This window comes from Ascaphus truei, chromosome 13, assembly GCF_040206685.1.
Source record: "Ascaphus truei isolate aAscTru1 chromosome 13, aAscTru1.hap1, whole genome shotgun sequence".
In the NCBI taxonomy this organism is placed as follows: Eukaryota; Metazoa; Chordata; class Amphibia; order Anura; family Ascaphidae; genus Ascaphus; species Ascaphus truei.
This window is the reverse complement of record NC_134495.1, coordinates 7199119-7214598: the sequence shown is the minus strand read 5'-3', so window position 1 is coordinate 7214598 and position 15480 is coordinate 7199119. Positions and strand designations below refer to the sequence as shown.

The 15480-nt window shown below is 46.4% G+C and overlaps 1 protein-coding gene across 6 annotated transcripts in view; it reads right to left on the bottom strand.

The window, feature by feature from the left end:
• Window positions 1-594: 594 nt before the first annotated feature.
• The window catches only part of CFAP251 (cilia and flagella associated protein 251), a 38673-nt gene continuing 23787 nt past the window's right edge, over window positions 595-15480 (bottom strand). For all 6 annotated transcript variants that reach the window (XM_075568237.1, XM_075568236.1, XM_075568239.1 and 3 more), the window contains 10 exons: window positions 15287-15438; window positions 14455-14628; window positions 13278-13462; window positions 11369-11483; window positions 11078-11241; window positions 9400-9490; window positions 8416-8559; window positions 4551-4779; window positions 4039-4140; window positions 595-1357 (listed from right to left, as the gene is read on the bottom strand). In XM_075568237.1, the coding sequence (XP_075424352.1) occupies window positions 1218-1357; window positions 4039-4140; window positions 4551-4779; window positions 8416-8559; window positions 9400-9490; window positions 11078-11241; window positions 11369-11483; window positions 13278-13462; window positions 14455-14628; window positions 15287-15438 (1496 nt within the window). In that variant the 3' untranslated portion in view covers window positions 595-1217. The remainder of the gene's footprint in view (window positions 1358-4038; window positions 4141-4550; window positions 4780-8415; window positions 8560-9399; window positions 9491-11077; window positions 11242-11368; window positions 11484-13277; window positions 13463-14454; window positions 14629-15286; window positions 15439-15480) is intronic.

Genomic DNA, 15480 nt, shown 5'->3' with positions numbered 1-15480 from the left:
GTACAGGAGGTTAGTGGAGGTTACGGCGGGATTGCAGTGCAATAATCTGTACGGGAGGTTAGTGGAGGTTACTGCGGGATTGCAGTGCAATAATCTGTACAGGAGGTTAGTGGAGGTTACTGCGGGATTGCAGTGCAATAATCTGTACAGGAGGTTAGTGGAGGTTACGGCGGGATTGCAGTGCAATAATCTGTACAGGAGGTTAGTGGAGGTTACTGCGGGATTGCAGTGCAATAATCTGTACAGGAGGTTAGTGGCGGTTACTGCGGGATTGCAGTGCAATAATCTGTACAGGAGGTTAGTGGAGGTTACTGCGGGATTGCAGTGCAATAATCTGTACGGGAGGTTAGTGGAGGTTACTGCGGGATTGCAGTGCAATAATCTGTACGGGAGGTTAGTGGAGGTTACTGCGGGATTGCAGTGCAATAATCTGTACGGGAAGTTAGTGGAGGTTACTGCGGGATTGCAGTGCAATAATCTGTACGGGAAGTTAGTGGAGGTTACTGCGGGATTGCAGTGCAATAATCTGTACGGGAGGTTAGTGGAGGTTACTGCGGGATTGCAGTGCAATAATCTGTACAGGAGGTTAGTGGATTCAGATGAATGTTCTCACTTTATTGTGGCAATAGTGCTTCAAGAAAACATTTACACGTTCATGTACGGTCACATTGTACAAACAATATTACATATGTGATAACGGGACTTCTATAATAGGAATATATGACTATATCTCATATCTAATATATATAATAATATCATTGACCATTTGTCAACAAAAGTAAACACGTTTTGAAGCTAGATAACTGTGTCTACCCAGAGCAAAACATTTATACAACCAAAATATCAGGGTGTAATGTCAAACGTTACACTTTAAGCTGTAGAAAACATCATATTGGTAGACTATTTGTATTACTTCCTACATTTTACTAACAAGTGTCAAACAAATATAAAACTCAGGTCAGGGTTTCAGGATATCCCTGCTTCAGCACAGGTGGCTCAATCTGTAGCTCAGTCAATTGAGCCACCTGTGCTGAAGCTGGGATATCCTCAAAACCTGACTGATTGGGCAGGGGGGGGGGGGGGTGTTGAGGACTGGAGTTGAAAACCGCTGCAGTTTGGGATGTCCCTGTAATATTACTGTTAGTTTTTGCCAGCAATGGATTGGGTTGAAGATGCATAAAGAAGAAAATATGTTCATAACATAAACCATCATGAGGTCAGGACGCGGCTGCCGCTGGATTTGGAATCGGTTCCTCATAGGCCTCAGTTGCACGAACAGGTAAACCAAGAATTTCAGCAGCAAACATATCTGTTGTGATTTCTTCTGGTATTTCTTGTTCAAGCAATTCTGCTGCACCTACAAAGCAAATGTATACCGGCTTTACATGGCGCAGGATTTAATCAATGCCAAATAAACCAGTTATTTCTCAATTTCCATGATTCATGATGCACTAGCGCAGAGGTGCCCAACTCCAGTCCTCAAGGGCCGCCAACAGGTCAGGTTTTCAGGATACCCCTGCTTCAGCACAGGTGGCTCTGTCAACAACTAAACCACCTGTGCTGAAGCAGGGATATCCTGAAAACGTGACCTGTTGGTGGCCCTTGAGGACTGGAGTTGGCCGTCCCTGCGCTAGTATGTACCATATACTAAAAATGAGGTGGTAAGTATTTGAGTACAGATATATTGTGCGAACCTTTGCACAATGAACATAGCTATATACACTGATAGCACTGTACTATTAATAAAAACCCACATTTCCTTAACATACCTGTTCTATAGAAAGGTCCATAAAAACATTTACAATCCGGTCCATTTTTTTATTTAAACAGCTACATTTTTTTTAGGAAAATATGTAGGAAAACTCACTGTCAACACAGAAAAGCACATGTTATACTAAGAAGATATCACGGGTGTGTGGGACTAATCGCATCCACATGTTTCAGGGGCCTGGGAACCATGAGAGCAGAACGTGTGTGTTTCCCATGTCCCAGGACCTCTGTGTGAACATCTGTAAATCAGGGACCTAGAAAAGCCCCATTATTCTGTATGTGACTGTCGCTGGTCACTGTAACTGCATGTAACACTCATCATGCACACTCAGCATGCACACTCATCATGTAACACTCATCATGTAACACTCATCATGCACACTCATCATGCACACTCAGCAGGAACAGGGATATTTATAATGAGTGGCAGACAATGTTTGCAGACTTCGCTACCCAGTAGCGGGATTTCTCATTAGGCCCGGGCCTAGGGCGGCAACATTTTGGGGGAGGCAAAAATGTCCGCCCCCATATTCTTTTTCCCCGTTCTCGTGCCAATCGGACCAAATGGGGTCATTTTATCTGTTGCAGCCGGCTCCTCACCTGCCGCCCTCCTCGTCCTCAACCGCCACAATGCCAACGGCAATGCCACGTCGCAGCGCCAAATTACATCACGAGGTCGCGGTACAATGGCAACGTGACGTCAGCGGCGTCATTTGACACTGCGGTCCAGAAGGAGGGGGCGGCAGGTGAGGAGGGGGCGGCAGGTGAGGAGGGGGCGGCAGGTGAGGAGGGGGCGGCAGGTGAGGAGGCGGCCGCAACAGCTGTGCCTAGGGGCGGCGGATTTCAAAATGTCACTACCCTACTACTTGAATATATCCATATATTACAATTGCATCACAGTTTGCTGTTGACATGACACTCGAAACCTTAAGGCCGCGCTTATAGTGCCGTGACGGCAATGCGACGTCGCGGCAAAACAAATGTATTGCCGCCGCCGCATGCGCTTATAGTAGAAGCGGCACGACGGTGCGACGGCTTGATCACGATCGCTGGAAGTCAATTTGATTTTTCCAGCGACCGCAGCGTGACGTCACCGTCGTGTCACTTTTGCCGGCGACGGCACTGTAAGCGCTGCCTTAGAAGGTTGCAAAGCTTTAGGTTGAAGAACCTTCCAGCAATAAAGGGGGGGATCAGTGGTGCAGGGCAGTGGTGCAGGGGTGCAGGGCAGTGGTGCAGTAGTGCAGGGCAGTGGTGCATGGCAGTGGCACAGGGCAGTGGTGCAGTGGCACAGGGCAGAGGTGAAGGGCAGTGGTGCAGTGGTGCATGGCAGTGGCACAGGGCAGAGGTGAAGGGCAGTGGTGCAGTGGTGCATGGCAGTGGCACAGGGCAGTGGTGCATGGCAGTGGGCTTAATGAATCCCTGAAGTGTTTGGAATTGTCCTTATCGTTGCTCTTCATTCCATCATGTAACCCCCCCCCCCCTTTGGGATTACGAGGGCCGTAGAGGTTTAACCGTGTGGGCTCACACAGAGTAACACTTCTCTCCTATCGCACAGTATTGGCTGACTTGGCAGAACCTAAGTCCCGCCCACTTCTGGCTGGTGACAGTGACGTCACAGTAGGAGATTGATAGATGATAGATACATGATAGAGATAAATAGATAGATGTTAGAGATAGATAGGATAGATAGATAATAGAGATGGAGAAGGTGCTGAAACTCAGATTCCTGGAGGAGTAATAGTGGAGGAGCCTCCCTGTGAATAGTGTAAATATGTTCAGTGTATAGATGGGAATATTATAGTGTAGGGATCCCCCTTTGTTGTTTTGTACTTAGGGATTGTGTCCTACCCAGATAGTGTCCATACGAATGGCTCCTTATGACTTGTTTCTCATGGAGGAAGCCTACAGTATGCCTAGACGGGGGATACCCAAGCTGCAGCCCTGAGACATCACATGATCAACCCAACCGTAGGTTCCATGGCTAACTCCAGCACAAAAGGCCATGTGGTGGCATTCAGTACCCGACACGGAGATACTGACAGCAGCCAGAGAGAGTGCAGTACAAGACCCGCCCACGGGAGATGGAGCGCTATCGCTGCCATGCAGCGGAGGGATCGGTTAGGTAACCCAGCAAGTCTTAGTACCTCCCTAGCCTGTTTGTATGAATAAAGTTCCTGGTGCCGATCATTGCATTACCAAGGCCCGGCCTGCACGGATCCAGCACCCCGACACGGAAACACAGTCTGGGGTTACAATTACATACGGTACCTGCAGAGTCATAGGTGCATAGCTCCGAGCTCCCTCCTTCTGCATTCAGACCTAACAAGGTGGTAAGATATTCTGCCAGCTCTTCTTCCGTCATATGCTCACCTGGGTAGAATATGGTAACTTCAGTTTCATTTCTTTTTGTTTTTAATACATTTGGGAAATAAGATTTTCTTATTGCTGTTTCTAAGGGGGCAATTCACTATCATCTGAAGCGACTGACCAGGTCGTTCTGCGATCAGCCACTTTGGACAATATAGAATGACCCCCTATGTCAGGGGGGGCCAGGGGGGAGCCAACAGGCCAAGTTTTAAGGATATTCCTGCTTCAGCACAGGTGGCTCAATCAGTGGCTGAGTCAAAGATTGAGCCACTTGTGCGACATCAAGGACTGACTGAGCCACCTGTGCTGAAGCAGGGATATCCTTAAAACCTGGCCTGTTGGTGGTCCTTAAGGACGGTAATTGCCCCCCCCTCCCCCTGCACCCAGTGTCTGTGTGTATCGCAGCCCCTCACCTCTCGTTTGAAGCAGCTGTAGAAAATTCCCTCTGCCAATCGCTTGCTCCGCGATCTCGTTAGCAAAACCAAGCACTTTAAATGCCCGTTGTATTTCCGTCATACAAAGTCCAAACGCCGGTCTATGGTTTATGTAAAGTTTTATAAAATCTCCTAAATTGATGTGTGTGACTTGTTTTCCAGTGTCGACGTACTGACTGAATTTGACTTCATTCAGCATATTTTCCACCTAGATAAGAAGATATTCGTTAGGAGAAGTAAGGCCTTAACTTTTACCTTTCATTCGATGCTGAAGGGAAACACACACGCACGCTCTCTCTCTTTGAATGTTGGTAGTGGACCCCGTACAGTTTACCCAAACTTTTGCATATAAAGTGCTGATTATACGGATATGGAGGTTAACCAGACACATCCGAGTACGACCTCGAAAAGACCTAAAGACGTTAGTGTTCAGAAAATAGTACTGGTGGTTTTACATTGCATTGCATACAAATAAACATTTTTAGTGGGAAGTCTGCCAGTTCTTTGGCCCCTTTAAGAAATCCCTCAACCCTCCGCTTACTTTTCCTTATGTGTAAAACCCTAACTGAGTGTGTTTATCTGAATATCTTGTATCCATTTAGCAAGAGCTTCAAGCAGCAACCATTCCCCCGCCCCCCCCCCAAGAAGTCCACGTTTACCACTCCCCCTCCACCCCCCAAGAAGTCTACGTTTACCACTCCCCCCCCCCACCCAAGAAGTCTAAGTTTACCATTCCCCCCCCCCCCCCCCAACATGTCTAAGTTTAACTCAGGGGTTCTCAACTCCTGTCCTCAAGACCCCCCAACAGGTCAGGTTGAGGATATCCCAGCTTCAGCACAGGTGGCTCAATCAGTGGCTCAGTCGTTAATTGAGCCACCTGTGCTGAAGCAGGGATATCCTGAAAACCTATATATTTGGAAATGCTTGAATTGAGCTCTGCATGTTACCCTCTGTACTCTTTTTTTGTCAATATTCCTTTGTTTATGTTGTTTTGATCTGATACCCCTGCCCCCCTTTTCTTTTGTACCCCCAAAATTGAAACCTGAATAAAAAAAAGGTTTTAAGGGAAAAAATACCAACATGATTTTCTTTAGCCCATGTCTGCGGTTACCAAGGTAAGCTTTAGACTGCAAAGGGCTCCGCAGACTTAATATGTCAAACTCCTGAACAAAGCGTCAGATGTTACAAATAAAATCAGAGCTGGAAAGGACAAAAAGGGCCCCGGACAGTCACTCCTACTAACCACTGCCATCTACCGCACGTACTCCCTCACCTGCTGTCTCTGTGACTCTCCCATCATACCTCTTAGATTGTAAGCTCTCCGGGACAGGGGTTTCCTTTCCTATTGTCTGATCTTATTGTGCTATAATTCCCTGTACTGTATTGCCTCTCTTGTAAAGCACCAAGAACACCTGTGGGCGCCATATAAAGATATCCATACATACAGTAAGTAAAAGAACAAAAAAGTGATCCGCACGGACTGCAGCTTTAATATAGGCAGACGTCTCGTACAGTATATATCTGCACTAAAGGGCCGGGTCCCATCATGTCTCCGAGCTCTCCAGGAACCAGTCTAACAAGTAGAGACACCTCCTCAGTAATCTTCTATTTTAGTCACCAATGAACTGTTTGTTATTGCTCCTACCGGGCGCCCCACACCTCTTCCTCATTCTCCCACTTGTTATTTCAAGGCAGCTAATCATTAACTGCGACATTCAAGTTAGCCACACTTAGTAAACATGGCCCTACATGTTGCACCCATGTCTGCCAGTGGTTAGTTTAGTCACAACATGTTCATTCTTTGTTCGTACCATTACTTCTAGGATATGCTTCATGAACTAGGTCAGTTTGAATACAATGAAATCTATTCAGCTGTAAAGATTGGCTGCCTGTAGAGCTAGGGGAGAAGGCAGCAAAGTTAAACACTGCGAGTACTATGTATAAAGAACCAAAGGGAACCCACTGGACTTTTCCTGTCCTATGGTTAGTTACTTTGCTCTCATTTGGCCCTGCCTGACTGCATGTAGTATGTGTTAATCTTGTGCATTTCCATCACTTTTTCTCCCTTATTGTTGTGTCCGCATAAAAACTGCCCGGTTTTAGCCAAAATCCAACGCTAACTCGAAAGACAGAAGCATAGTTACCGTAACCGATCACTACACGTTAGCCGGATACGTCGGCCACAATGCAATCAGATCACGTCTTTTACTACTGAACACAGGGGCGCCCCAACTCCAGTCGTCAAGGGCCACCAACAGGTCAGGTTTTCAGGATATCCCTACTTCAGCACAGGTGGCTCATTCAACGACTATCATCTGTGCTAAAGGAGGGATATCCTGAAAACCTGACCTGTTGGTGGCCCTTAAGGACTGGGGTTGGCCACCCCGGCAATATAGGATATGTAACATTATTTAACAGGCAACTTATTTTTAACTTGCTGAATTAAATTGAACTGAATTAAAAACATTGTAATGAATGGATAATTTTCCTATTGAAATGGGCAGCTACAGTACTCATAATTACACACTCTCTCTAGGTGACCTAATCACAAATTTATCACCAAATATCACTTCTATGCTGACGACACACAGATTTACTTTTCAACCCCTGACCTTACACCTGCTGTACAGACCAAAGTTTCCGAATGTCTCTCTGCGATATCATCCTGGATGGCCCTCCGCCGCCTTAACCTCAACATGGCTAAAACAGAGCTCCTCATACTTCCTCCCAAACCTGGCCCTACTACCTCCTTCCACATTACTGTTGATACACCCAGTAGCCCAAGCACGCTGCCTAGGGGTCACACTCGACTCCTCTCTCACTTTTTCCTCTCACATTCAAAACGTTTCTAAAACCTGTCGCTTTTTCGTCCGCAATATAACAAAGATACGCCCTTTCTTCTGTTGCTCGACTGCTAAACCTCTGACTCAGGCCCTCATTCTCTCCCGTCTCGATTACTGTAACCTCCTGCTATCCGGCCTTCCTGCCTCTCACCTGTCTCCCCTACAATCTATCCTAAACGCTGCTGTCAGAATCACTCTACTCTTTCCTAAATCTGTCTTGGCGTCTCCCCTGCTGAGATCCATCTCCTGGCTTCCTATCAAATCCCGTATCACACACTCAATTCTCCTCCTCACTTTTAAAGCTGTACACTCTTCTGCCCCTCCTTACATCTCAGCCCTAATTTCTCGCCATGCACCATCCCGACTCTTGCGTTCTGCTCAAGGAAGTCTTCTCTCTACCCCCTTTGTATCTAAAGCCCTCTCCTGTCTTAAACCTTTCTCACTGACTGCCCCACACCTCTGGAATGCCCTTCCCCTCAATACCCGACTAGCACCCTCTCTCTCCACCTTTAAGACCCACCGTAAAAACACACCTGCTTAACGAAGCATATGAGTAGCTCCCTGGCTAATACTATAGACATGACATAAAGCTTGGCCCCCTGCAGACGCACTTACCAGAATTCCCTCCTACTGTGTTGTACGTTCTGCCTACCTACCAATTAGATTGTAAGCTCTTCGGAGCAGGGACGCCTCTTCCTAAATGTTTTTTTTTATGTCTGAAGCACTTATTCCCATGATCTGTTATTTGTATTATTTGTTATTTATATGATTGTCACATGTATTACTTCTATGAAGCGCTATGTGCATTAATGGCGCTATATAAATAAAGACATACATCACATAAACGTACACAAAATAATACATGCAAGTATCTGTTTCAGCTTCCTCTATTCAAAGCAACTGCTACGTGTTTCATATTGATCTATGAATACCGCACTCTCCTGCAGCCATAGCGATAGGTTCTGTAGGGAATATCTCTATTTATTGAGTTATTTCACCACCTCTTGCTCCGTTGGGTAGAATCCCAGTGCCCGCATGATAACAGGAACTTCTTTCAAGGGAATATGAGTTGACACTTGTCTGGTCTCCATCGTATCAATGCCCTGACTACGCAGCTGTGCGTAGTAGAAATAATCCTCCATCTCCTGAGTGGGAATACAAAGCACACACGGACATGCTGACTTGCACAGGGGGTAAATACCGAGCCCTACGTGTCTCGCTGGGTCAGGGTTCGCCCGGTCCCAACAAACAGTTTTCTGTAGGTCAGGGGTGACCAACTCCAGTCCTCAAAAGCCACCAACAGGTCCTTTTTTCAGGATATCCCTGCTTCAGCACAGGTGGCTCAATCAGTAGCACAGTCTTCGATTGAGCCACCCGTGCTGAAGCAAAGACTGATTGAGCCACCTGTGCTGAAGCAGGGATACCCTTACAGCCTGACCTGTTGGTGGCCCTTGGGGACTGGAGTTGTCCCACTCCTGCTGTAGATGCTTTATACAACACTCATATAAGGCTGAAAACAATATAGCAGAGGTATTTATTTGTTTTTCGGGGGTGAGGGGGGGGGGCATTAATTGCAGTCTGGCACTAACTTCCTCTACACCACTTTGGTCTCATTATTGGGCAGCAAACCTGTGACATGAAACCGTTCCATTATCCAGCAGGACATTTGAATACCGCACTGGAGTTGAATAATCGCAGCACTGGGAAGATCCAAGGGCTCCAATGTTAAGACTCGGATAATTAGCGCTAGCATCAGATGGTATCGGACTTCAGCGCATTTATAAATCAGAGACTGCAAACAGACTCGCTTTCAGGTTAACCTCTAGCCTTTCCATGTACAATGTTTTGTATAATTAAAACCACCTTTAAGACAAAAAGCAATAGCGCTGATAACCCATCCGTGTCTTAGTATCAACTTCTCCTTTCCTCAAAACCATATTTAAAAAAATAAATAAATGAAATAAAGCCGTCATGCAAGTTCTAACCTTGAATAATGCGCCATCTCTCCCTCCCTCCAACAGACCGTAAAATGGTATTAAATCCGCTCCCCCCAGGGAAGCCACTGCCTCCAGAGCCCTGCAAAATAAACAAAAAACATCATTCCTTCCATCTACTCGTGCCATCTGAGATTCTGGGTTACACGTCACTGTAACAGGGACATGTAACAGGGACATGTAACGGGGACATGTAACGGGGACATGTAACGGGGACATGTAACGGGGACATGTAACGGGGACATGTAACAGGGGCATGTAACAGGGGCATGTAACAGGGACATGTAACAGGGGCATGTAACAGGGGCATGTAACAGGGGCATGTAACAGGGACATGTAACAGGGACATGTAACAGGGACATGTCCCTGTTAAGATAAAGCAGCCTCAGAGCTCTGAGAATCCAGCAGAGAGATAGTTAATTGCAGCCACTCCATTAACTAGTCTCCACCTGGACTAATGAGAGCTCTGTAAAAAGCCTAATGAGAGACACAGGAGAGATATTCCTTAGCTCACATTTGGGCTGACAGAAGGAGAGCAGAGAAGCCTGCACGCAGACACTCTCTTGAGCACAAAGGCTGTGCTGAGACCACGACACCCAGAGACCTATATTTCCTGGACACAGAGGCCCCAGGAACCTGCCAGAGACTGACACGGAGGGCCACCTGCTTAAGGTACCTCCTGAGACATTGGGGTGATAGGCTGGTAATGGGAATATCCCTCCAGTCCTGCAGATAGGGTCTGGGGAAGGAAGTTACCCTTACACAGGGATAGGGGTTTGTTAATTTGTTATTTTGTTATTTTGCCTGGATAAAGGAACAGGCTCAATAAAGCCAAGATATAACTTCACCCTAAAACAGTCTCCATTATATGTACCTCTGCACACATCTCACAGTCATATACAATAAAAGTCCAGATCCTTTCCTCAGACCTCAACGGTTACATGTTACTGCTGCGTTTTATTTCCACGAAGGTGACGTTTGAAGATTTCTTCGCCCACCAGAAATGATAAATCAGGCTTGAAATACTGCAGCATGAAAAATGAACACGGTGCATTGTATTATAATACTCAAGCGTTTGTTTTGATCTACAGGGGGAAGTAATGGGTTAATTTCCTCTGGTAAATCTGCTGCGTTTCCTTCGCCGGAGTTTTACCGTCTGGAAAATGTAATAGGCCCCGTGAGTACCTTCCCGCTTCCAATTCTCCGAGCTCCTGCTTGTCAGAGAATACACGACTGGCAGTATCCACGACACACACATCTCTGACACACTCGTTCTCTTGTTCTGCCTGCCCCTGCTGCAGTAACTAACGGGTGAGTCTCACCTTAAATGAGATGTTTCATGCGATGTTATAGAGTGGGAATGAGTAAAACGTGGGGCCCTGAAGCTTTAAGGAAGAAAACACCTTGGAATGTTGGGGAGGTTCTAACCGCCGATTGAACCGATTTCATTTGTACCATAATGTTGGTTTATTGCAGGGGTGGCCAACTCCAGTCCTTACAGGCCACCAACAGGTCAGGGTTTCAGAATATCCCTGCTTCAGCCCAGGTGGTGCAGTCATTGACTGAACCACCTGTGATGAAGCAGGGATAATCCTGAAAACCTGACCTGTTGGTGGCCCTTGAGGCCTGGCGTTGGCCTCCCCTGTGTTATTGCTTTGCGTGCACTTACTGTAAGTTCGTCTGCCACATGTACACGGTGCAGTCATTCCCCCCAGCAGTAAAGACATAGCGTCCATCATGCGAACAGACCAGGTTGGAGACCCCTTCTGGGTGGCATGTAAGAGCTGTTGACTTGTGCGGGTTACCATCAACCGGTAAAATCTGAAGACCAACCTATAGGCGAGGGGAGCAATAAAGGAACAGGTGCTGATCAAATATTATGTACGATTTTAAACCTGGTTACCTGGAGCCCTCACCCTCTACTGTTAATATTTATCCAAAAAAGCACAAAAAAGCATACCTTATCGTCTATAATATAAGCCAAATAGCCCTTGCTGGCATCATGATTGTTGACTGAGGAAAGCACTTCCATTTTCTTAATAGGAGAACCAAATGTCGGTCCCAGCACCGTGTGCCTGAAGAAGGAGACAGAAGCGCACATGGGCTTCACGAACCGTGAAAAATGCATTTTGCACAAAATACACTTTGGGTTTTAGAAGGCCTTGTCCGGGGTGGCGCTGAGCGGGTGGGCGCACTCACGCTGGCCACGGTGAAACAGATTGCGGCAACGTTTGTGTACCAGCGTGAGCAAGCGCCTGAGCATGCGCAGCGCTTACCTGCTTGCCAAGCAGGCAAATCTGAATCTGCTGCTCGCTCGTCACGTGAGCGGTTCGCCCAATGAGGGCGTACCAGCTCCGTGACGTCTCGGCCGCGCCCCCCGTCACGCCTCTCAGCGCGCGCACCTAGCCGGCCACGAATCGCCCGGCCGAGCAGGGCGCAGCGCACGAGTGCCAGCGTGCCCGCTCCCTGCCAGGCCGCAGCCTCAGCATTGTTGCTACTGCCAACTATAAGGCTCACATTTTGGATGTATGTTGCAAACATATACAATTAAAGTATGTAAAATCAGGGCTTTTTTTCTGGGGGTACACCGTATCCCCACCTTTTTCATACGGCCACTGTGTAAGCTATTAATACAGTGGCCGCCTGCGTGTGCGTGACCTCTGATACGTGACCTCTCGTGCATGTGCAGACGGCTACTGTGTTAATAGCTTCTCACAAAAAAATTGTTGGAGAATCACAGTATCCCCACCTTTTATCACAGAATAAAAACACTGTAAAACACATATCAAAATACTGATCCTTTGTCTCATCGAGTCAAACCATTTTCCTTAATTACTGAAAAACATTTCAAACGTCTCATTATCTCTTTGTTGGATCCCTCGCTTTTCCCTGTGCCCTAAATGTTACAAAATAGCAATGTCCTGGAATAGTGTTATTTCTTAATAATTAGAATACTTTTTGGTAAAGGGGTATCCAGACCGGAGAACAGTATATCTGAACCTAACGTCTGTAATATGTGTCTGACTATATTATGTTCTGTACATTCTGTAAGTTAATTATTGCATTTCAAAATGGTGTATTTTGGACTTAAGCTTGAGCATCTGCTTTATACCTGTTGTATTTCTTGTTGTATAATTTAAACATGAGAAATTATAAAGATGTGCTGAAATCTGTCATGTTTACCAACAATGTTGGAAAACCAATAAAAAGAACAATGAGAAAGAATACTTTTGGGGCAGAGAAAGCTTTAATTCACCGCTTTCAAAAAGCTTATCTGCCCCTTTAGTAGACATTATGGAAAACTGTAGTGAATTAATAAACTATATAAAGTACACAAACGATTACAAAAATCTCAGTGTTTTTCTAAAGGTAATTCTGCATTTGCGAACTCGGCTTCTGTAACTAATATGACTTTAAACCCAACATCTGATTACCCTTCTGTTGCATCTCGCTTCCCATGAAAGCATGACAGGAGCTTCTGCTAAACATTGAGGTATAACAAGGAAACTTGTTTTCTATAATAAGAAATCTGTCGCCAACAAACATTGAGCAAGCTTTCAATATGAAACGATATGAGCAAAATGTTTTGAAAGCGCTGACTGACTCATCCTCCCACAGTGCCACGAGTAGTAACTTTTTAAACAGCAGCTAACTATCGCTCAATTCGTGTTGGCAAGTGACAGATGTGCCGTAAACTACTTTGTGCGGAAGATCTTTGCAGAGAAACGCGTTGGTGGCCCGACGGGCACCTTAATACCTTAATACTTAATACTTTAATGGCACAACCAACACAAATCCGAATTAACCAAAACGCAAGTACTCTTTCGGGCATGGCGAGAGTGTTTTTAGGTGGGATATATTCTCGGTACCTGCACATTTTGGTTGTCGCGTTGTACAGCTTCATTTTGTGCTGATCGTTGGGTATTAGGATAAAACATTCTTTGGTCAGCGGCGGATACCAAGCTAAGCATTGTGGGATTGCACTCTGGTCAATGCGGTCCCTGCTGTGGACTTGGAGGCGGCCTTTACTGCTGTTGATGAGATCATACTCCACCTGTTCAAGAATCATAAACAACGTGTTACAAACACTGGGAACATCTTCTGCTGGGGAGGGAGGGAGAGGGCGAGAGAGAGATCAGGGCCACCAACAGAAATATTGGGACCCAGGACATATTAAAGGAGCAGGGCCCCCCCTTATCAATCCCCCCCTTCTCCCTCTAGTAATCCCCACATCTCACCCCCCATTAATCCCCAAATCTCACCCCCTCCCATTAATCCCTACATCTCACCTCCCATTAATCCCCAGTGTATTGTGTGTTCCTTAGGGGTGGGAGACTGAGATATGGGGAGAGACAGAGGAGGGAAGGGGGAGAAAAAGAGGGGAAGGGGCAGAGAGAAGGGGAGAGAGAGTGGAGGGTGCGGAAGAGAGAGGAGGAAGGGGGAAGGGGGAGAGAGAGGGGGAGTGAGTGCGCGGAGGAGAGGGGAGAAAGAGAGGGGGAAGGGGAGAGAGAGGGGGGAAGGAGAGAGAAGAAAAGGGAGAGAGGGGAAAGGAGAGAGAGAGGGGGGGAAGAGAGGTAATGGAAGAGAGAGGTGTAGGAGAGAAGGAGAGAGAGAGGGAGAGACGGGGCAGGGATATTAAAAGAGAGGAGAGTATATGAGTGCGCCCCACTGCCTACCCTGGAGGATTGAGGGGGCCTGTTAGAGGCCCGTGGAGGGGGCCTTCTAAGCTGCTTGCTGGAAGGTGCCAACAGAGGTGCCTGTCAGGGGAACCTCCCTTCTACCAGTCTATAGCATGCTGCCTGGACAGGCACCTCCACGGACACCTTCCAGCAGGCCTCCTCTGCAGATCAGGCCAGATTAGCTTTGCCAGCAGGGGGCCGGGCCCCTTTACTCACCGGGCCTGGGACAGGAGTCCCAGCTGTCCCCCCCTGTTGGTGGCCCTAATAGAGATATAGATAGAGATAGCTAGAGATAGCTAGAGATATAGCTAGATAGAGATATACACATACACACATATATATATGTTATAACAACCAATATACCGACCAACATCCGATCCATTCCAAGGGATAACAGTCTGGGTTCATCGCTGTCCAGATGAATGCCGAACACTATGCTCTGTACAGGCTTATAATGGCTCCGATATCTTCCAAAGTATTCCCAAGCGGCTCTACCATTTTGGGTTATTAGTTTGAACAGTGTCACTGTGAACTCGTCATCCTACCACAAGATTACAGGGTATTAGTTTTGCTGGGTATATTTAACCTTTTTTTTTTTGCGATACATAGCATTCACGTGACAGCAATCACAACACTGAAAGGTACAGTAATACTTCAGAAATAGAATTCCTTCCAGCCTCAGCTGTATATACATGTCACATCCGGCACTAACTGCGTATCTGGACTAATATGTTATCCCCTTAGCGATACTGTAAAACACCACAAAATAAAATAACACAATTCCTGAGAGAGGAAAAATCAAACACGTGCAGAGTGTAAACAGCATAAAAATCAAACACGTGCAGAGTGTAAACAGCATAAAAATCAAACACGTGCAGAGTGTAAACAGCATAAAAATCAAACACGTGCAGAGTGTAAACAGCATAAAAATCAAACACGTGCAGAGTGTAAACAGCATAAAAATCAAACACGTGCAGAGTGTAAACAGCATAAAAATCAAACACGTGCAGAGTGTAAACAGCAGAAAAATCAAAGGGAAAACCCACTCTGAAGAGCGTATAAAACAATGATTAAAACGAGCCCTTAACCTGCGCGACGGTTTCTACCGCGGAAGGGGACTGCCGCGAAACGTCAAATCTTTCACGTACTTTAAGAAAATGTTGGCATGTTAAAAGCTACGTCATTCGCCCGGGACTTACAGCGGTCGCAAGATACCGCGAATCGTGCGAGAAAGTGATGTGAGTTATTGTTCCTCTGGCGTATTTAAACGGCTCTGCGCATTCTTCTTCCAGTGTAATGGCATCAAGGACATGGACACTCCCGTCCGTGAAACCAGCTCCCAACAGGAACCCTAAAATGCAGATCCAGAAGCCATGAGATAAGAAACCACACT